At 41.2% G+C, this 23,312-nt stretch overlaps 1 protein-coding gene across 1 annotated transcript in view; it reads left to right on the top strand.

The window, feature by feature from the left end:
* The window catches only part of LOC308306259 (uncharacterized protein), a gene marked incomplete at its 3' end in the record, with an annotated part of 59,664 nt that overhangs the window by 16,779 nt on the left and 19,573 nt on the right, over nt 1–23,312 (top strand). Inside the window, exon 6 of the mRNA XM_080751159.1 lies at nt 21,175–21,364. Coding sequence (XP_080607285.1) covers nt 21,175–21,364 — 190 coding nt within the window. The remainder of the gene's footprint in view (nt 1–21,174; nt 21,365–23,312) is intronic.

Below are 23,312 nucleotides of genomic sequence, written 5' to 3'. Positions count from 1 at the left end.
CCAGCTCTCGTCACACTGTTCTGAATCTGACACTGAAGCCATTGATGAGGATTGGGAGGAAACCACGGAAGGCCATTTAGCTTTAAACACACTGAAATCACAAAAGACACAAAATGTGGAAGGACAAAGATTGTCTCTGAGCAAAAAACTGTCACAGGATCCAAAATCATCAAACAAACTCCCTGGATGAGGAGTCCATCAGGGAAGAAGAGCTATATTTGTGAGGTTTGTGGAAAGGAATGTGGTCACAAGTCTAATCTACAGCACCACATGAGGGTTCATACAGGGGAAAAGCCCTTTACTTGTACAGTTTGTTGCAAAGGCTTTAGTCAAAAAGGCCATCTACAAGCGCACATGAGGATGCATACTGGGGAAAAGCCCTTTATGTGTACAGTTTGTGGCAAAAGCTTTAATCACATAAGTCATCTAAAAAAACACATGACAATGCATACAGACAAAAGGTCTTACATTTGTGAAGTTTGTGGCAAAGGTTTTAAATTAATCGGGTATCTGAAATCACACATGATGACGCATACTGAGGGAAAGCCCTGCATTTGTACGGTTTGTGGAAAAAACTTAAGACACAGGTCATCTTTAAATCAACACATGAACACTCATACAGGAGAAAAAAAACATATTTGTACAGTTTGTGGCAAAGCTTTTAGTCAAAAACGTCCTCTACAAAGACACATGCTGGTTCATACAGGAGAAAAACCCTTTACATGCACATTTTGTGCAGAGCAGTTTGGGCAAAAAGAAAATCTAAAAAGACATATGAGGAGGAAACATACAGGGGGGAAACACCTTTAGTTGTGGGTTGGCAAATGATGTGTTCAAAATGCACATCTAAAGATGATGAGTTGTTAGTTGAACAGTACTCAAATAAAACACACACACACACACACACACACACACACACACACACACACACACACACACACACACACACACACACACACAAATAAACCATATTAATTGATACATGACACAACAGACAAATGGTATTATTCTAACCCAAGATAATGGTGACAATAGACACTACAGCACTAAGTCACATTAAATTACAATATTACTCCTTACCCTTGCAATTAAAGACCACCTGTCTGCAATTTGCAAATGGATCTAGATGTCTTCTACCTTGCCAAAGTAAATTACCCCCCTACTGTATGTGTTCTTTTCTTCTGTAAATATATTTTACTGCTCCTAGTATCAAGGATTATTTTCTTGTTGTGAGTTTGTTGTGTTATTCTTTTACCATTATAGTGTAACTGTACCTCTGTGCTTTGTGCAAACTGTTAATAAATGATGTAATCAATAAAGTATGTAATTTGACATCTGAACTTGCCCTGGCTCGTTATGCATATATGTGACAATGTGTATTTAGCACTTTAAACCAATGCATGCACTTCTTTATGCTGCTGGGTATTGTTTTCCATTGTTTCTTTTTGTGTGTTTATGGGTGTGTGTTTGATTTGATTGAATATTTTATTAGACACAAATGGAGAACAGTACAAGTATAGTCAATACAAAAAAAGTAATACTGTGAAAGTACAGGGGCATCCCAAATAAGTCCTTTTACGGTCTTGTTTACATTAAAAAATAAAAATAAAATCATTGCAGTGATAAAAATACTATGATCCCTGTTTTAAGGGAAGTAGTCAAGGAATTCCACACCTGGTGGCAGTGTTGTAGAAGGAGAATGTACCCATCTTTGTCTTATGGGGTTGTGTTATCAGATCGCATGTGCTCTTAATCGCTTAATCCAAAGCGATTTACAATAAGCAGGTATTATAGTGATGTGTATTACCTGTTTATTTGCTTTGGATTAAAAGCGTCTGCTAAATGCCTAAATTGTAAACTGTGCTGCTCACTCTGGTGGTGTGGCTGTGGGTGTCGCTAACTTTTTGGAAATGTTTGGTCAGATAAGCGGGTACTGAGGGTATTGAGGGCAGATGACTGCATTGACTATTTTTAAAGTCAATCCCGTTGAGCCATCTTAGGCTAGCAAAATGTGTGGGAGAAAAGGCCCCAGGTCGAGAAGTAGTCGAATCATCATGTATTTTGTTTCTGTGCTTCTAAATTCTGTAAACATTATATTATTATTATTATTATTATTACTATCATCATGACAATGCTGAGGAATACCTATTAGGTTGAAACGTGTCCATTGCTCTGTCTGGGTGAGGCAGACATAAATCAATGTTTAAAGGACATACATTGCTGGTTGTTTTCTCAGTTTAGTGATATTGTTCACCTTGAGACTTAAGTTTAATTTGGAGTGTTGTGGGCTTTCTGCTTTGCAGTGCTTTCTCATACTCAAACGTTGTCCTTGTCCTTTGCTTTATCTTTTCAGTAAAATTGGGGCACAGATGTCATTGATCTGCATGAGCTTGTATGCTTTAAACCCCAGACGGACAGGCTTTATTTTTTTAGTTTGGGGGGGTATACTGTAACTTTATAGGCATAGTTTTGACAGTTATACAGCTCCTCCGCTAGGGGGCGGAATGGATTAAGGAACGGTGTCTGTACGCTGGTTGCAATATGCTGTTGACCCAAGAAGGCTCAAAGAAGGAGAAGAAACCACCCGGAAGTTGGCACACCACTTTGGGTGGCGGAAGTGGCACCGGAGGTTCGGTAAATAACATTAGCGTCTATGAGCTTCGGCTGGGAAAATATCCTGAACGATTATGAAAAAGTGAAAAAGAATTGGACAAAACCATGGGACTACCTCACATCATCACCGAATTGACTATTAATTATTCACCTGAACATTATATGATGATGTAAATTATATCAATGAAATCCTTGACCATCAAAACATAGGTATAGACATGTTCTGTATTATCATGCTTGGCTTAGGAGTTATGATGCAAAACACATTAATTGGTAATGGTGGAAATTAAAATGTCCACCATGGCCACCAGGGGGCGTTTTTGCGATGGCTCCATATCTGAAAATGTTCAGGGCCCCAAACTGTACAAGTGTACCAAATTTCATGCTTTTATGAAAAAGTGAACGATTTTCGTTACTATCCTCCAGACTAATATTAGAGATTTTGATGTTCTGGGCATGAAATGGTTAATATTACAAATGCATAAATATCTAATCTAATGCACTGTACGTATACACTTTTATGGATAAACACTGCAGAAAGCAAACTTTGTGCATTTAAATCAAGTATTTTGTATGAAATACCATAAAACTATTTTGGGTGGATTTCTTGTGTTTCAGGCATTAAGGGGTTAATAATAAAAAATGCTCAATGGATATCACTGGTCATCATCTTGAATCCTTAATGCCTCATTCACACTGTAGCAGCAAAGCTAATGGTTTGCTTGGTAATTCAATGTAATCTCAATGGAAACCAGCTTTAAAGCTTTCCAAGCTTTGTTCATCTCCAGCATCTTAAAGCTGGTTTCCATTGAGATTACATTGAATTACCAAGCAAACCATTAGCTTTGCTGCTTACAGTGACTACTTTGACTACGGAGTCCACGTATGGTATCGTGACGCCCCACAAGCCCTTAAAACTAAACTCCAAACAGCCCAAAATAAACTAATTAGGGTCCTGCTTAACCTTCCCTATCAGACTCACCTCACCGCTACTCACCAGTTAAGAGTGGGGTGGCTCAGAGTAGATGACAGAGTACAGCAACTTGCAATGGGCCTGGGCGGGGTTGCACCAGCAGTTACTAAGTTCAAACGTAGCCTAGTTGTAACGTAAATTGCTTCTAAGTCAAGGCTTACGCATTACTAAAATTTCAGGTGTTGCACCACTCTAACGTATCTCTAAGTAACTACTAAATATTTACACCAGCCTTTGGGCAGGTGTAAGTCCTTACTAAGAAACTTATCTCTATGGGAGTAGAGCAACTACACTACTAACGTGGCAGACAGCATTATATCGGCTATTTAATTCAACAATGAAACGACCCATCTGTTTAAAACATACATTAAGCCCTATATACATTTCGGCCATTTGAAAATAGCCGATCTGCAAGCTCACGATTTGTCTGCTATTAATAGAGTATTTCTATATTGCAGGATTGATACTTTTGTTTAATTCATTTGAGTACTTTTCACAAAGCAGCGAATTGAACGGTGCGCTCTCTTCCCCTGTGTCTCCACTCTCCAAATATGCGTTGCCCTGCGTTATTTCACAACGGGGGGAAATGTACGAGGCCAATATAATTTGTGATACAATCCGTTTGCAGGGCAGTGCGCTGCGCAGGGATGCGCTCGCCCTGTGCACGCATATCAGTGACTTGTGTACATGCCAGTGGAGAGAGTCGACAGACGGAGCTCTCTGTTGACAAAAGACGATACAAGCATTATTTCCTTACTAGAAACAGTTCGTTTTCATTGGATTGGGGAGCTATGACGTCATTTTATGCGACTATACATTACTTTAGGAACAGTCTACGCATTACTAGTTACGTTATGCCTTAGGAAGTCGTGGTGCAACACCTGTTAGTAACTCACTTAGTTACAAACTAACTAGTAGTTACTAAGCCTCTAGTAAGGACTTTACTCCCTAACTTAGGGCAGAACTTACGCTCTGGTGGTGCAACTGGCCCCTGGTGTACAAGGTGTCAGGCATAATCGCCTATAACATTTTCGCCAGGTCTTTTCGCGGGGCACTTTTGCCGTGGAGGAGAGTCTTTTCACCTACCTGTCTGAGCCATTTCGCCTACCCTCAGACTGTCCATGTTTTCATATTATCTCTTTGTCATTTAAATATTAGGCCTATAGTGACTGTGACAGTGGTGTTACATGTCAAACCTACACACGGCTATCCTATGCACTCCATAGTAATCACATAAATACAGAGCTATTGGAATCAGGTGCGCCCAAATAATTAATTAATCCATGTCCCGATACTATACATTCTTTGGTGCAGTATTGAACAGTATTGTAAAATGAACAGTATTGTAGGCCTATATTGTTTTAACATTAGGCTATACAAAATATATATATGTAGGTCTATATAAGATATGCTACACCTAAGTTGGCCTATAGAATCAACCTTGCCTGTCAACAGGCATAAAAAACTATTTTGCCATTTTTTAGGAATAAAATGTGATGTAAATAATAAATGTCAAGTAAACTGTTAGATTCACTTGACACCACTGTCACAGTCACTATAATATTTAAATGACAAAGAGATAATTTGCAAACATGGACAGTCTGACAGCAGAATTGAGGGTAGGTGAAATGGCTCAGACAGGTAGGTGAAAAGACTCTCCTCCAAGGTGAAAATGCCAGGTGAAAGGACCAAATGCGTGTAGGCGAATATGTTATAGGCGAAAGTGCTGGTGACCGTGTACAAGATACACTACACCACTATGATACCCAAGTACCTGTCAAAATACTTTATAAACGTTAAGGATGTCCATAATTACAACACCAGAGGCAGTGCCACAGATCACGTTCAACCCAGAGTCAACTCAAAGAAAGGGTCGAACTCGTTCTTCTGCTATACCACAAAAATGTGGAATGCCTTACCGAAGGCCATAAAGGAGTGTGGATCACTAGCATCCTTTAAAATTGCCCTGAAAAACCACTTACAGGCAGCAGCCGTTCGCAACTGGTAAAAAACCTAGCCCAGCCCAACCCTACCCTCCCTGCCCCTTCCTTATATATGCTTGTATACTTGTATATTCCTTGTATATACTTACTGTTTGTTTAGATTTACTGTATATTCCTTGTATATACTTACTGTTTGTTTAGATTTACTGTTTTCTTTTCTTTCTTTTTTTTCCCCTTTTCTTTACATATCTACTGCATAGTACTGTGTTCTATTTGTCTGTCATTCAATGTTATATGAGATACTTAAATGGTTTCCTGTTGAAATAAGCTTAGTCTTTTCATGGATCTCCTTTTAGTAGACCTTGTACCAGTGAACTGTACCGTCATGAATCTGTACATTTTCCTATGCAAACTTCTAATAAAGCCTTCAATCAATCAATCAATCAAACAAACAGTGTGAATGAGGCATAAGGTGACCCCAAGCTACAACAATCAGTTGAGAAAAAAAAACTTTTACAGGTGAATCCACATTCAGCCAAAAATCACCCTTTGGCTCCCAGACTAATAGAGACCTTTGTTGTATAATCCTCCAGGAATATAAACGAATACATATAACAGGTATTTTTACAATCACTTGCTGAGTGTTTTATAAAGGTCTCTATCGTTCAGAATAATTTTTTGTTCATGAGCTGTCCCAGCCGAAGCTCATAGACGCTAATGTTATTCACCGAACCTCCGGTGCCACTTCCGCCACCCAAACAAGGAAGTTATTTAAGAAGGAAGGGAAACACGTGACCACATGGGCATGTGTATGGACTCTATGGCAGGGGTGCCCACACTTTTTTGACGTGAGATCTACTTTTAAAATGACTAGCTCAACATGATCTACCCATCCAAAATGTTTTAGCTGAGGGCCTGAGGGGGGCTTTGGAATAGCAGCACTGCATGGCGTTACATTTTAGACAAACACACTTACTGTAAGGGGGAAATAAATAGGAAATACTGGGGAAAATGTCTTCATCCCATTCTGTATGGAAGTGGTAGGTTTTGGGGTCCTTTGTAACAGAGGCGGAATGTTAGGGGGCGCCTGGGTGCTTGAGCGTACAGTTATGAGAGCCCATTGATTTTTCGCCGACAATTCCTAGCACTCAGTAGCCTCGCGTAGCCAGGCTTACTCATCTGCGAAGAGAAAAGCCTGGTGACAATAGAAGGCAGAAGACGTGAAGAGGGGGGGGCTGAATTTTCCCGGAAGCTGTATTTTTGTCACAGTGCGGTGTTCCTGCAAACGTATTCCCTGCACGAAAAAAGCTGGTCTACGTCTCCTGCTCCGTCGGTTACGCTCGCAATAAACAATATACAAACAAAAACATTGATTCAAGCAATGTTACACCTATTCAGAGTGAGTTAAGAGCTACAATCTATTTTAGTTTTTTCGCTGGGGAATGTAAACAGACCCGCATCGCATGACGTAACTTCCGTTAACCGCAGCACTTCCGTCACACACTTCAAGCCCTATTGTCAACAGGGTGAGCACTCAGTCGATTTCACAAGTTTGTCCCGAACTGGCCAAACTGCATTCCTGGCACTCGGCCGATATCACACGTTGGCTTTGTTCAATGTGAGCAGGGCGTCACCCAGCGTCAAAGCCCGCCTCCACATCCTGGCTGTATGCAAAGGCTGTATGTCTGTGTGATGTATGTAGCTCTCGTCTCAAGCTCTGTTATAGCCTAGGCTATCACCACCTCCAAAATAATAGTTTGACATTTTAATAGCAGCAAATTCAATGTAATGATGAAAACTGCTGATTTATCACCCACAGTTTTTTCTCAACGGTTTTCATTTTATTTTCTCATGCCAATAAAGCTCATTTGAATGTAATGTAATTGATTAAACTGAGATAACGTCTACTATTCTGTTAATGCTGTACTCCAACTGTACATTGTACCTCTTCTCAACTGAACTGTTGTTGTATTTAATGTTGTTGTATTTAATCATGCCAGTAATTTACTGGCAAGGAAGATTGACCTGGATGTCATAGCCAATGACTCCATCTCCAGAGGAGCCCAGAGGAGAAACACATTCCTGATAAATAAATGGTAGGTGGTACTAAAAAACTAAAAAACAATGTACTGCATGAAGCAGTAGAGAAGCAGCAGCAGTAGAGAAGCAGTAGAGAAGCAGAGAGAAGACCAGCAGTCGACCTGAGCAGTCGCATTTTCGCTCCGCAGTAGAGAAGCAGTAGAGAAGCAGCAGCAGTAGAGAAGCAGTAGAGAAGCAGAGAGAAGACCAGCAGTCGACCTGAGCAGTCGCATTTTCGCTCCGTCCAGGGACAATGGAAAGGAAGGATACTTTTTCTTCTCTTTTTCCTATTGTTTCTTTTATGGTTTACCGACTCGTGGAACGCTCATAATTGTATATACGGAGAATTATGTGCGGAATGGAGAGGAATCACGCAGTGTTTTTTTTCCTTCACGTTGGATCGGAGCCAAAACATCTCGGCTTCGGTAAACTGACGGTCCTTGGGACGCTGCTGCTGACTAAGAACAAACCCCAGATAGGCAGAATGGACAGACGGTCCATCATTTACTTTATTCTGCTTCTTTCTGGTGATATTGAGGTTCATCCAGGTCCCGTAGTCACTCGGCAAGCCGCCCGTCTCACGAGGGAATTACAGCTGCTTTCCGAGACAAAGAACCCCAGCGGAGGAAACATCGACACGGGTTCTACTGGTGACGAGTGCTATGGCTGCCCACGCGGCTCTCTACAGCAAAGCTCCAACATTGAGGCTACTCGTGACCAGCTCGCGGCCGTGGTTTTCGAGCCGCCGCCCGATAACAACAGCGCCGACGTGGACCTTGATGTCCCCCTGCCGCCCCCCCTCGTCACCGAGGATGCTGGTGCCCAGCTCGCAGCCGCTGGATCGCCGGAGATGTCCGTCGAGCCGGATGCCCCCCCGCTGGTCCCGCCACCCCCCAGGGATCGTGATCAGTCGTGGCTGGCGCAATATCTTGGCTTTGAAGCTGTCGGCGCCGCCACACCGACCCCCCGTGCGGTCGAAAAGGCATGGATCTCCTCCTGTTTGAGCTCACAGACAACACAGGAACCTGAGCTCACCCCCACCCCCACCGCTCCCACACTTCAGTCTCAACTACAACCGGACTATGATGACCACCTCCCCCCCACGACAAACTTTCCTGTCTCGGTCGAAGACAAAGAGCCCCCCTGCTCCGACGTTGGTTCGATCACTACAGAGAACATGCACTCTGTTGTTTTTGCTAAACCAGGTCTTCATCATGTCCATTTAAACATCAATAGCTTGAATCCCAAAAAGCTGGAGTTAATTAAGGGAATGTTTCATGACGGTAAGGTAAAGATTTTATCCTTCTCTGAAACTAAACTTGATGACTCGTTTACGGATGCTAGCATTGAAATTGCCAACTATACTGTAATCAGAAATGATAGAAACAGGTATGGAGGCGGAGTTTGCATGTATGTACATAATGATGTCAATTTTATGCCCCGTCCAGACTTACACCACAGTTCTCTTGAAACTGTATGGATTGAGGTAATCTTTGAACATGCAAAAAACATACTAGTATGCGCTGTCTATAGACCACCTGATCAGAATGACTTCTTTGAGCTGTTTGATGAGAGCTTAGCAAAGGTGGACGGTACTGAGTGTCACATTTTGGGCGACTGGAATGTGGACATTTTGCGTAAAGACGCACCCATGTTCAAGTCCTTTGATGGGTTATGCAATCAATACAGCCTCACTCAGCTTGTCACAGTACCCACCAGGGTGACAGAGCACTCTCAAACCCTCATAGATCTCGTCGTAACCACTGACAAGTCCAAAGTCACCGCTAGCGGGGCTATTGTATGCGGTCTTAGTGATCATTATATGATCTACTCTACCCGAAAAATACACAAACCCAAAGCTAGTGGCCACAGAACTGTCGTTGCTAGAAGCCTGAAGAACTACTCCAGTGAGGCTTTTAATCTCAAACTAGCGGGTGTAGACTTTTCCCCAGAGCTGCAGTGTACAGATGTCGAGGAAGCATGGTGCGGTTTTAAAACCAAATTGACCGATGCTCTAGACGACGTGGCCCCCTTGAATACCACCAGGGTTAAAGCCCGCCAAGAGCCATGGTATAACTCAGATATTGCAGAATCAGCTAAACTCAGAGACAAAAAATACGATGAAAAACGAAAGTGCTGCAAAAAGCTCAAGAAAAAATTCAACCATGACCTCAAAAAACACATTGAGCATCTTACTGCTCAATGCAAGAGACTTAGAAACCAGACAACCGCCCTAGTTAGATCCGCCAAAAAAAACTACATCGACGACAAAATCGATGAATACAAAAACAACCCACGAGACCTATGGAAGTTGCTTAACAACCAATTAGGCTTAAAATCAAAAACCATATGCCACAACATAAACATCAAAACGGACGCCGCTCTCATTTCTGACAAAGGTGAAGTGGCTACCCATTTTAACAAAACCTTTACCACCACAGCCCGTTCACTGGTCAAAAGACTGGTCGCCCCATCTGGGCGGTATGGTGAAGAATTTGTTAATACATTCTACAAAAAACTGGGCGTCAGTAAAGACAGCTTTAAACTTTCCACAGTGACAACTGATGAAGTGTTTAAAAAATTGAGCGCCCTACCTCAACACAAGGCCACTGGCCTTGATAAAATCCCAGCTAGATTTCTCAGAGATTCAGCCGCCACCATTGCTCCAATCATTACCCACATAATTAACCTTTCCATCGAACAGGGTCATGTCCCCCAGGACTTCAAACTAGCAAAAGTAACCCCCCTGCATAAAAAAGGTAGCAAACTAGACCCTGGAAACTACCGCCCCGTTTCCATTCTTAGCTCCATATCCAAAGTCATGGAGAAAATAGTCTACGAACAGATTGCAAGATATCTCGATGAGAATAATCTGATTTACGAGTTCCAATCTGGATTCAGAAAATCCCATTCCACTGACACATGCCTTCTCTATTTGACTGACCAAATCAAACGCGAAGCGGATCAGGGCAAGTATAGTGGCATGGTCATGATGGACCTCCAGAAGGCATTTGACACCGTGGATCATGCTATTCTGATTGAGAAACTAAAAGCCATCGGTCTTGACAGCGCAGCAGTGAGCTGGATGCAATCTTACCTGGTGGGGAGGGAACAGGTGGTGGAGATTAACGGTACCCTGTCCCCCCCCCTCCCAGTAAGCTGTGGAGTTCCACAAGGTAGCATACTGGGACCTCTGTTGTTCCTAATATACGTGAACGACATGGCATCTGCTTGCGACTGCAACCTGTTCCTGTTCGCGGATGACTCGGCTCTCCTAGTCTCGGGCAAGGACCACTTGCAGGTTGAAAAGACACTTAACTCTGAACTGAGTAAGATCTGCACATGGCTTAACGACAACAAATTATCAATTCACCTGGGCAAAACCGAGTCCATCCTCTTTGGATCAAATCATAACCTCAAAAAGGTAGAGAACTTCACAATCAAAGTGGGTGACAAGGTCATAACACGAAAAAACGAAATCTCCTACTTAGGATGTATCCTTGAAGCTAATCTTTCCAGCGAAAAGATGACTTCAAAAGTAATACAAAAAATCAACCAACGAACTCGTTTCCTACAGAGGATCGCCCCAATGGTAAACTTCAACACACTGAAGACCATAGCTGGTGCAATAATCCAGCCCCTCTTTGACTATGGAGTCCACGTATGGTATCGTGACGCCCCACAAGCCCTAAAAACTAAACTCCAAACAGCCCAAAATAAACTAATTAGGGTCCTGCTTAACCTTCCCAATCAGACTCACCTCACCGCTACTCACCAGTTAAGAGTGGGGTGGCTCAGAGTAGATGACAGAGTACAGCAACTTGCAATGGGCCTGGTGTACAAGATACACTACACCACTATGATACCCAAGTACCTGTCAAAATACTTTATAAACGTTAAGGATGTCCATAATTACAACACCAGAGGCAGTGCCACAGATCACGTTCAACCCAGAGTCAACTCAAAGAAAGGGTCGAACTCGTTCTTCTGCTACACCACAAAAATGTGGAATGCCTTACCGAAGGCCATAAAGGAGTGTGGATCACTAGCATCCTTTAAAATTGCCCTAAAAAACCACTTACAGGCAGCAGCCGTTCACAACTGGTAAAAACCTAGCCCAACCCTACCCTCCCTGCCCCTTCCTTGTATATACTGTACATACTGATTGTTTAGACTTACTGTTACCTGCCCCTTCCTTGTACATATTGTATATACTGTACTTACTGATTGTATAGACCTACTGTTTTCTTTTTTTCTTTACATATCTACTGCATAGTACTGTGTTCTATTTGTCTGTCATTCAATGTTATATGAGATACTTTAATGGTTTCCTGTTGAAATAAGCTTAGTCTTTTCATGGATCTCCTTTTAGTAGACCTTGTACCAGTGAACTGTACCGTCATGAATCTGTACATTTTCCTATGCAAACTTCTAATAAAGCCTTCAATCAATCAATCAATCAAGCAAGGTTCACTATAATAGGCTAATTGTAATTTACTGTAGCAATATTGTTGTCAATGTCATGGTTGTAATACTTTTTTTTATTCCCCTCTCCTCCTTTTCATTTCTAGATGATGGCCAAGCAGCACTGCAGCAGGCACAGTGAAGGTGACAGACCGCGATCAGGGAGGGAGAGATGTTTCCTCCACATTTTTTTTGGACAATATTTATTATTATTTTTTTTATCTTTTTCTTTTTACACAGAAAATATTACATTTTTTTAAAAAACATGTTCCTCCACAATTAAAATAGACAAAGATCTTGGGAAAAAAAGTTCTGTTTCTGCTTGTAGCATGTTAATGTAGGTGCAATATCATGCATTAATTACTTTGTTAAGATGTTGAAACACACTGATTGCTGAAAAGTCATGATTGCTCATGTGTCATAAAAATTCCTACAGTGCATTCATTGTATGACATCGTTATCGTACCACTGTACTATTGGCAAACTGTAGGCCTAAATAAAGTACTCAATGATGAAAAAAAATGCCTTTTCTTTTGCTGACATGAAATGGGATATTTTGATACCAATACGTTTGTACATTTACAGTTACTATATAGGCCTGTCTGCATTTTGAATTCAGGTCGCTCTGTTTCATTGGTTTTCAAAAACGAGCACCCAGCTTAATATTGAAACTACAACGCCCCTGCTTTGTAATGCTACTGACTCTTGAACAAAGTATTGCATTGTAGGTTTGCCTACTTTAGAAGCCATGATAGATAGATACCTTTATTATCCCAAGGGGGAAATTCAGTAAGCTGACAGGCCCTTCTTGATGTCATATTGACATATTCTTTTTATATTTTAATTATATATTTTAGAGGCATGTCATGTGATCTACCTGCACACCCTTGGTGATCTACTGGTAGATCACGATCTACCTTTTGGGCACCCCTGCTCTATGGTATGGAGCTCAGCATGGGTGCCAGAACTCGCACCGGAAGTACGATAAAATACATGTCAGCGAAGCGACCGCAGTTTTCCCAGTGACCCTGAGCGCAAAGGTGGGGGCCGATGGGCAATAGGCTTCCCACACTCCCGCGCCCCCACACCGTTGCGCTCAGGGCCGTTGGGAAAACCGTGGTCGCGTCAGTGAATGGAGCAGGCTTGATCAGCTCATGAACAAACCTGGAACAAAAACTATTTATTAACTACTGAGACCTTTGTCATCTAATCTGTTCAGGAATATAAAAGAAGACATAACAAAGGTATTTTTACAATCACTTGCTTTTCGATGTGCACAGTACATAATAAAATAATAATAATAACAGTAAATAATAATCGTTTCTGTCACCGAAGTATCGCGAGATTTGGTTCCCAGACAGGAAACGGTGGATAGTCTCGCGATACTTGGCTCGTTTAGAAACATACTTTTTGCTCTTTAGATACTGCTATAAAATGACAGTGCACACATCGAAAATCCACACAGCACAAAAAGATGTGTGACACGCCTTCTTTTATTTTCCTGAGCTGAGTATGTTATAAAGGTCTCACTTTTTCATAAATAGTGTTTGTTCATGTTCATGTGAGCTGCTGGGAGGCTGCTCCACAGTCTTCCACCGAACTTCCGGCTGCAGTTTGGCACCCATGGTGCGACGAATCTGCCGGTTGGAACTGCGAGATAGCGAAAGGGGCGTGGCTGTCTGTACCTCTTTATTTACCTTGCACCCAAAGTGTCATGGCGGATGTCCATGGAGCCTAAAATGACGTCGGTGTCCATTCCTTCTTTGATCTTCCTTGTGTTGACCCCGGAAGTTAATACGTGTAGTTTTTCCCCTTTTCCACGGTTGCTGCTCATGTTGCTGCTGTCTGCGGAGCCAACGGTCACTTTGTGGGGAAAATGTCTCGTGTTCCAGCAGTGAAAACCACAATAGAGTCTCTACGGCTGTCGATAAATGAACACCTGACGTCGGTGGGAGAGGAGATGTCGTGTGTTTTGGAAAAACAGCAGCGTGATGTTTGTAGCGTTCAGATTGATGTCAGAGTGTTTGTGTTGGAGTGTCTCAGCGCGGTGGAACGGTTCGTGTGCGAGCTCTTCCAGAGAGAGATGGAGACACTGGAAACTCTGCTGGAGAAACAAGACAAGCTGCTCAAACTCCACAGAGCAGGTTGGTTAAGCTGCTTTTCAAACGGGTTTATTGAAATGGGGTCCAACCATAGAGTATATATAAAAGGGTCCAACCTATGTTCCCCAGGTTCTATGTTCCCCACCTCACAGCATTAGTTTAGTGAGGTTATGGCTAGGGGTAGGGGTAGGTTTAGGTGGTAAGAAAGTGGGGAACATAGAACCTGGGGAACATAGGTAGGCTACGGTCCCATTGAAATAGTCTCATGGTTTATAGGACTATAAACCAGGAATTGACATCTAGACCTACTACACATACAGTATGAAACAGATACCCTAGTGCATTTTGAGAAAAAAATGATGCTGTTATTTGTTCCAAAAGCTTTATAGCTTTATATACAAGCTGTAGGCCTAGGGAGCGTGTCGCTATTTCGACGTATCATTTGTTCGACGGCCCGCAATTTCGACGCGCCGATAGTTCGACTTAGGGATCGCGAGATTTCGGCTCCGCTGTTTCGACGGCACCCTTTTTCGAAAAAAAGGACGCCAATGTTTCGACACGACAACTGTCCGACACGACAACAGTTCGACAAGACGGCACGGTATTTCGACAATGAAAAAACAAGTCTCTCTCACACACGCACAGACAGACTCACAATGCCAACTAACCCAGCCTTACCTCCCCGACTTTTTTGTTCTCTTTCTCGTCTCCCTCCCTCCCTCTCTCGCTCTCTCTCTCTCTTGTCTCGATCTCGTCTCTCCCCCCTCTCTCTCTCTCTCTCTCTCTCTCTCTCTCTCTCTCTCTCTCACACACACACACACACACACACACACACACACGCCACAGGGCGAACGGCGGACTGGTTACTGTCTTTCTCACAATGGCCCAAATGCAAACTGTTGTTCTGCTGTCATAAGCCCGTGTTTGCCAATAAAGCTCCTTTGAAGCCTATGTTGCGTTGGATTTTTGGCGAAGTGACCTGTATTCGTGACATGCATGAACTGTAGGCAGGGGTGTTGTGGCAACTTGTGGGGGGAGTGGGTCTCCATTTAGAAGCCCTGTGCACGGATTTATTAGCTGGAGCGGTCGCATGCATGCGCACGTTATCACACCTATTAGATCAGTAGTGTTTTTGCGAGGTGCTAAAACAGCAAAGGGTGTTCGCGCATCTTCTGTCTGTCTGTCTGTCTCTCTCTCTCCCCTCCTCGCTTTCTCTCTCTCCTCCATGCTCTCCTCTCCCTCTCTCTGTGTGCATGCTTAAAAGAACAGATCTGCAAGTTAACATCCTGTAGGCTACTATCCGACGGTGTTGATGATAGCCTGTTATTTTTGCCTTGTACTGCCTTGTTTAAAAAAAAAAACTCCATGCTCTGCAGCTTTCTATTGGACACAGACATGTTCATATGTGCATAGGCCTACAGCTAGGGAGGAGAGTATATTTTACGTTTATATGCACCCATATTACTGTCATGTCTTTATAATATGTTGCTTTTAACAAGTAAGATAAGTGATTGGCGGAGCCTGTTGCGCACTGACTGTGGTCATTCATTAGGCTACTCTTAAACAGGGCCGTGCAGTCCATACAGGCAAACCCCACACAGGCTGGGGGCCTCATGAGATTTTGATTTTTTTTTAACCAATATGGGCATGGGCCCCAGTTGAGCTGTTGAACAGAGAACAGTTGAAGTGAGGGTTAACATGAAACAATTGCTTTGGACATATTAGCTCATTAGAATATGAAAAGAGATTGGTGCTTTGGACAATTAGCTCATTAGAATATGAAAAGAGATTGGCTCTCAAAGGTGCAGGCCAGATAACAATGGCCCTAATTTACCCAAGCAGTTCCTTCATGTGTGTTCTGTGATGTCACATACATCTTTAAGAGGCCCCAATAAACCCTGTGAAAATGTTATCTCATCCTGGGGGGCCCACTTCAAACTGTCCAGGGCCCCCAAAAATATCAATTTGGGGGCCCTCAAAACTTTTTTAAATGTAAATATTTACACAGACTTTAGAAGTATCCATTCCGGCTGCAGGGAATGGGGGCCCCCCAGGACGAGATTAATTAAAGTAGCTATGGACTTAACATATATATGAGGGTTACCAAATTGAGGTACATATATTGATATATATGTATATATTCAATCTCATTTGGGGCCCCCCTGACAGTTTGAAGTGGGCCCATGATGATGTCAACATAATGAACGGTAAGCGACTTAACATAAATGTTATGTTTAACTTAATACTTTAAACAGGTTTACTGGGGCTTCTTAAAGATGGCATGCTAGTTTGTTTTACTGGCAATAATTGAAGTAGCTATGAATTGAAATATAATTAACAGGCTGCCTGTGGACACACATCCATTTACATGTATTTAGTGTGAGACAAAGGTTGAGAACCACTGCAAAACATGCACTTAAAGTTATTCTTGTTCTTATTATCATTAAGGTATAGTTATTTGTAGGTAATAACTCTGATATTCCAATTATGTAATCTTGTAACTCTAAAAAAATTATGTGAGAGTGAAGCACAATTGCTTTGGATATATTAGCTCATTAGAATTTGAAAGGAGCTTGGCTCGCAAAGGTGAGACCAGATAACAATGGCCCTGATTACACAAGCAGTTCCTTCATGAATGTTCTGTGATGTCATGTACACTAATTTAAAGGATGCAGGGAATGGATCCATTTCTTCTAAAGTCTGTGTAAATATTTATATTTAAAAGGTTTTGAGGCCCCCTAAATTGATATACATATGTGTATCAATTCCCTTTAGTTTTGGGGGCCCTGGACAGTTACTTTAAAGTGGCGCCCCCCAGGATGAGATCACATTTTTACAGGGTTTACTGGGGCTTCTTAAAGATGGCACGCAGTGTTTGTTACTTGCGCCTATATAAAATATGAGGCGCAAGTACTGCGTTCAGTTGAAGGTTTTTGTCTGTGGCACATATTGGAACACTGAAGTATACTATATATAATACTTAAATATAATATATATATATATATATATATATATTATATATATAATATATAATATGTAAAACTTGGACATTGAGGTGTATATATATATATAGGAGTTCAGTTGAAGGTTTTTGTCTGTGGCACATATTGGAACACTGAAGTATATTATATATAATACTTAAATATAATATATATATATATATATATTATATATATAATTTATAATATATAATATATAATATATATAATACGTAAAACGTGGACATTGAGGTATATATATATAGGAGTTCAGTTGAAGGTTTTTGTCTGTGGCACATATTGGAACACTGAAGTATATTATATATAATACTTAAATATAATATATATATATATATATTATATATAATATATATAATACGTAAAACTTGGACATTGAGGTATATATATATATATAGAATATACTATATATATATATATATATATATATATATATATATATATATATATATATATATATACATACTATATATATATATATATATATATATATATATTTCTGAAGCCAGAGCCATATATACACACATATACACCTGGAGAGGTACTTTCCAAATCTATCCAGACAACCTCTTCGCGTATATATCATCTTTAGAATATACTGTATATATATATATATATATATATATATATATATATATATATATATATATATACCTTCAACCTTCAGTTGAAGGTTTTTGTCTGTGGCACACATTGGAACACTGAAGTATATTATATATAATACTTAAATATAATATATATATATATATATATATATATTATATATAATATATAATATATATAATACGTAAAACTTGGACATTGAGGTATATACTGTGTATATATATATATATACCTGGAGAGATACTTTCCAAATATATATGGATATATATACTTGGAGAGATAGTCTCCATACATATATCCAGACAACCTCTTCGAGTATATATCCTCTTTAGGATATACTGTATATACATATATATATATATATATATATATATATATATATATATATATATATATATATATATATATATATATATATATATATGTGCAGGATATATAGTATCTCTCTCTCTCTCTCTCTCTGGTATATTCTAAAGAGGATATATACCCGAAGAGGTTGTCTAGATAGATTTGGAAAGTATCTCTCCAGGTATATATGTGTGTATATATGGCTCTGGCTTCAGAAATATATATATATATATATATATATATATATAGGCACAAAAGTAGTGAAAATAGCTGATTGATGAATGAAAAAACATTAGCGTGAAACATTTAAAGAAAGAATGCCTTGATAAAAAGCGCAAGTTTGCTCCTCGTTAGAGGTGCAGTCTCGTGTTTGTTTTACTGGCAATGATTAACATGGACTTAAAATATATGCAATTTTGATGGTTACCAAATTGGGCCAGGGGCCTCAAACCGGGGTTTGCCTTGCCTGGGTCCCCCTAGGCCCTAAGCACGGCCCTGCTTTTCCCGTCCGTAAAGATTACTTTACCCCACGTCCTCAGGTAATGTTAATCCAGAGAGAGAGAGAGAGAGAGAGAGAGGGAGAGAGGGTTACCAAATTGGGCCAGGGGCCTCAAACCGGGGTTTGCCTTGCCTGGGTCCCCCTAGGCCCTAAGCACGGCCCTGCTTTTCCCGTCCGTAAAGATTACTTTACCCCACGTCCTCAGGTAATGTTAATCCAGAGAGAGAGAGAGAGAGAGAGAGAGGGAGAGAGGGAGAGAGGGAGAGAGAGAGGGAGAGAGGGAGAGAGACGAGAAAGAGAACAAAAAAGTCGGGGAGGTAAGTTGGCATTGTGAGTCTGTCTGTGCGTGTGTGAGAGAGACTTGTTTTTTTCATTGTCGAAATACCGTGCTGCCTTGTCGAAAGAGCGTGCCGCCCAGTCGAAAGACCGGCGTCAGTTTTTTCGAAAAAGGGTGCCGTCGAAACAGCGGAGCCGAAATCTCGCGATCCCTAAGTCGAACTATCGGCGCGTCGAAGTTGCGGGCCGTCGAACATTTGGGACGTCGAACAAGCGAGATTTCCCCGTAGGCCTATATAAAATGTCACAATGCGACATAGCTCTGTTTACACAATGCTGTACCCCCTCCCAATGTAGCGTAAATGTTCCCCATTTTCAACTGTTTATATTTTATTTGTGACACTTGCTTTGGCAATGTAAACGTATGTTTTCTCGTGCCAATAAAGCTCCTTGAATTGAAATGGCTTTATCTGGTTGAACACAGCGAAAAAACACGTAGCTGTCCTCGTCGTGGCCGTGGGTCTGTACTGTAGCCGCACATTGCAAGTTGCAACAATAGATTTTTATTTTATTTTTTAACATGATGAATCTAGGGTTGTTGCAATACCTCCCATTGGGATTCAGTGAATCAAAACATTTTCTTTTGTTGATTGTATTAAACAATGTCAAACTCAGTGAATTTGGTTCATAAAAGTCTACGGTAGTACTGTGTTCTATCCGTCTGTCATTCAATGTTATATGAGATACTTCAATGGTTTCCTATGGAAATAAGCTTAGTCTTTTCATGGATCTCCTTTTAGTAGACTTTGTACCAGTGAACCGTACCGTCATGAAACTGTACCTTTTCCTATGCAAACTTCTAATAAAGTCTTCAATCAATCAATCAATCAAAAGACATGTTATGAGCTACTTTCTGTCAGGCCAGACCGCCTGTAATAATAATCGAAATCTACAAAGTAACTAATAACTAAAGTTTTCAAATGAATGTAGTGGAACATGTTTGAATCCGAGATGTAGTGGAAAGTAAAAGTATTGGAAATTGGAAATACTCTAATAAAGTACCTATGTACTTGATACAGACTGCAGTACTCAAGTAACTGTACTTAGTTACTTGACACTGCCTCTGATTCATGTGCACTCTGACTTCCTGAAGCACAGACTTGGGGCAGCGATGCTGGCCGTCTGGTCTGGCCATGTATAATTTAATAGTAAAAACAATACAACACATGGTGGACATGGCAGTGGTTATGTTGTTCTTAAAGTAACATTCGTGCCTCTTCTTGCACTATTTTATTTCGGCAGCATTTACTTCCATTCCATCGTTCTTCCGTGTCTCTATTTATTTTTTTCTGACGACATCCACTGCATAGTGCGGTGTTCTATACGTCTGTCATTCAATGTTATATGAGATACATAAAGGTTTCCTGTGTCAATAAGCCGAACAGCTTACTAGGATCTCCTTTTAGTTGACCTTGTACCAGTAAACTGTACTGTCATGAAACTAACTTTTCCTATGCAAACTACTAATAAAGTCTTCAATCAATCAATCAATTCTTCTCCCAGAGCATTGCTCTCTGTCTTCTCCCTGTCCCCAGCCCGCTGTTTTCATAAACTGCCAGTGGAATACAAGGGGACCGCCGACCCAGCTTCTAGACCAATCAGTGAACGGAGGTGAAGCAGTGATTGTCGGATAGTACAAGCAGAGAGATGTGTCTGGGTTTGCGGTGATAGCTCTTCACTGCGGCTATTCACCGTGCCATCGAACAAAGCTTCGAATATTCCTTTTTTCTTTTTCTTTTATTCTGAAATCTTAACTCCCTTGAGTCCCCATCTTTTTTGATTGTTGCAGGGCTGAGCATGGATCAGATTGTACTAAATACCATGGTCCATCATTTATCTATTTCACTGCAGTTTAGGTTATCATCATTAGCCCTTAAATTCAACAAATTCTATTAATGGACTAAAATCGTGTTTTATTTGATGGCCTTCCCGCCCTGGCATTTTGCCTTTGTGCCCTCAAAAAATGGATAACACCAAAGGCCTGTGTGACACCATGTCATGTTTGAATTATGGTTAATAATAACACATAGGATACTGCATCCTCTCTCTTTCTCTTTCTCTCTCTCTCTCTCTCTCTCTCTCTCTCTCTCTCTCAGATGTCTCCAGTATGACGGTACAGCACATGGTGGTTGAACCTCAGAAGCGTGGCCGTCAGCGGAAACCTGGTCGTCCGAGAAAGCGTAAATGTGCCGGTCCTGTCCCCTCCCCTGCGGTGCAGTGTGTGGTGATCCAACCTAAGAAGCGTAAACCTGGCCGTCCCAGAAAGCGTAAATGTGGCGGTCCTGTCCCCTCCCCTCTGCCAGAGGAGGAGAGAGCAGGAAGAGACGAAGAAAGAGAAGATGAGATGGCAGGAGAGGATGAAGAGAGGACAGGAAGACGCTATGATGACGATCCAACATGGCATCCAGGTGACAATGGAACACTTTACTTTAGAATTTGAACAACATTGTATTCAACAGCATTAAGCAAATTACACCTTGGCAGAGGTTTGGGTTATGTAGTTACCTTGCCATGATGCCACTCCAAACATTGGTGAGATATAACTTTAATTGTTCAGACTACAGTTTGAAGAAGCTGCCTCAGTTGTTGGATTTGAAAGTGGTTGAATTTTTGTAAAAAAAAAAAAAAAAAGAAAAGAAAAAGAAGACAAAAACACTGTTGTCATTCTTCACATGACGTAATTCAGTTCCCAGTGGATTGTTCACGACTCGCATCAGTGTAACCACACTGGAACACCAGGAATGCTGGTCCCTCAAGTAAGGGATAAATACTGGCTCCTTGGGGGTTGTCCATATATAACATCCCTTCGGCCTGATAACTCCCCTCGGCTTGCGCCTCGGGAAGTTCCGGAGTTCCGTTCCGATCAGTCCGTCGGGATGTTATATATGGACAACCCCCAAGGAGCCAGTATTTATCCCGCTTATTACCCGGCTACTAAATAAAAATAATAATTTGACTCAAAACTAAAAGATGTCTGGAAGTGTTCCACAAGTGTCACGCTGGACAACGAGACACATAACGGACGCTTGAAAAGGTCTCCCTTCCTAACTTAGACTTACGGAACCATTGCTGTATTGACTTTGACCTCTAAGGAACAATTGCTGTATTGACTTTGACCTCTAAGGACCTTCCAGGAAGAGTGCTCATGTGCGCCTTGCGGTGACACGCTTCCTAGTTTCTTCTTTTTTCGCACTGATTTTTGACACTGCACTATTAGGTTGTTAGTGTTGGTAGTTTCTGAGTATTTTTGCTTTGTTTAACAATGACAGTGAGATACTTGTTTGCACTAACTAGCATTGACTGCTATGGTCTCTTTTGCAAGACACTTTATGTATATATACTTATATATTATTCGCCCCCTCTATTGATGCACCTTCTCCTTATTGGTACTGTACTGCTCTTGTCTTTGTTTTGTTTTTTTCCCCTCTTATCTATCTTTCTTACGTCTCTGTAACTTTGTAAATAACTGTATACTGCTGTGCTACTACTGGACAACTAAATTTCCCCCTTGGGATAATAAAGGTATCTATCTAACTATATCCACCTTATCTGACCCCCAGCTATAACACAGAGGAAAAGTTGCATGGAACATTTTAAAGATCTAACGAATGTTTTTGTTTGTCTCTAATGTGTTTTACCTAGACTTCCTGCATCTCCCTGAGACGTTACTAGAAGAGGAAAGTGAAGATGATGATGATGATGATGATGATGATGATGATGATGAAAACGGAGAGACAGAGCCTGTAGCCAGCACCTCAACTGAACACATGAAAACACAGGCTGATGACTCTGAAGCCATTGATGACGATTGGGAGGAAACCACACTGAAATCACAAAATGTGAAAGGGAAAAAAAAGTCTCTGAGCAAAAAACTGCCCCAGGGTCCAACATCATCAATACAAACTCCCTCGATGAAGAGTCAGTCAGGGAAGAAGAGCTATATTTGTACGTTTTGTGGCAAATGCTGTACAGGGAATACTCATCTACAATGTCACTTGAGGGTTCATACAGGGGAAAAGCCCTATACGTGTACATTTTGTGGCAAAGGCTTTACTCAGCCTTCCAATCTAAAGGTGCACATGAGGGTGCATACAGGGGAAAAGCCCTTTATGTGTACAGTTTGTGGCAAATGCTGTAATCACTCAAGTCATCTAAAATCACACATGATGACCCATACAGAGAAAGGTTCAACGTCTTACGTTTGTGAAGTTTGTGGCAAACGTATTAAATCACTCCAGAGTCTGACAAGACATATGAAGACTCATACAGGGGTAAAGCCATTTAGTTGTACGGTTTGCGGAAAGGCATTTCTTCAGAACTATAATCTACAGATGCACATGAGGCTTCATACAGGAG

Source organism: Nannobrachium achirus (assembly GCF_963921795.1).
Source record: "Nannobrachium achirus genome assembly, chromosome: 20".
NCBI classification, from domain to species: domain Eukaryota; kingdom Metazoa; phylum Chordata; class Actinopteri; order Myctophiformes; family Myctophidae; genus Nannobrachium; species Nannobrachium achirus.
The sequence above is the reverse complement of the archived record's forward strand: the minus strand, read 5'-3'. Positions and strand labels throughout refer to the sequence as shown.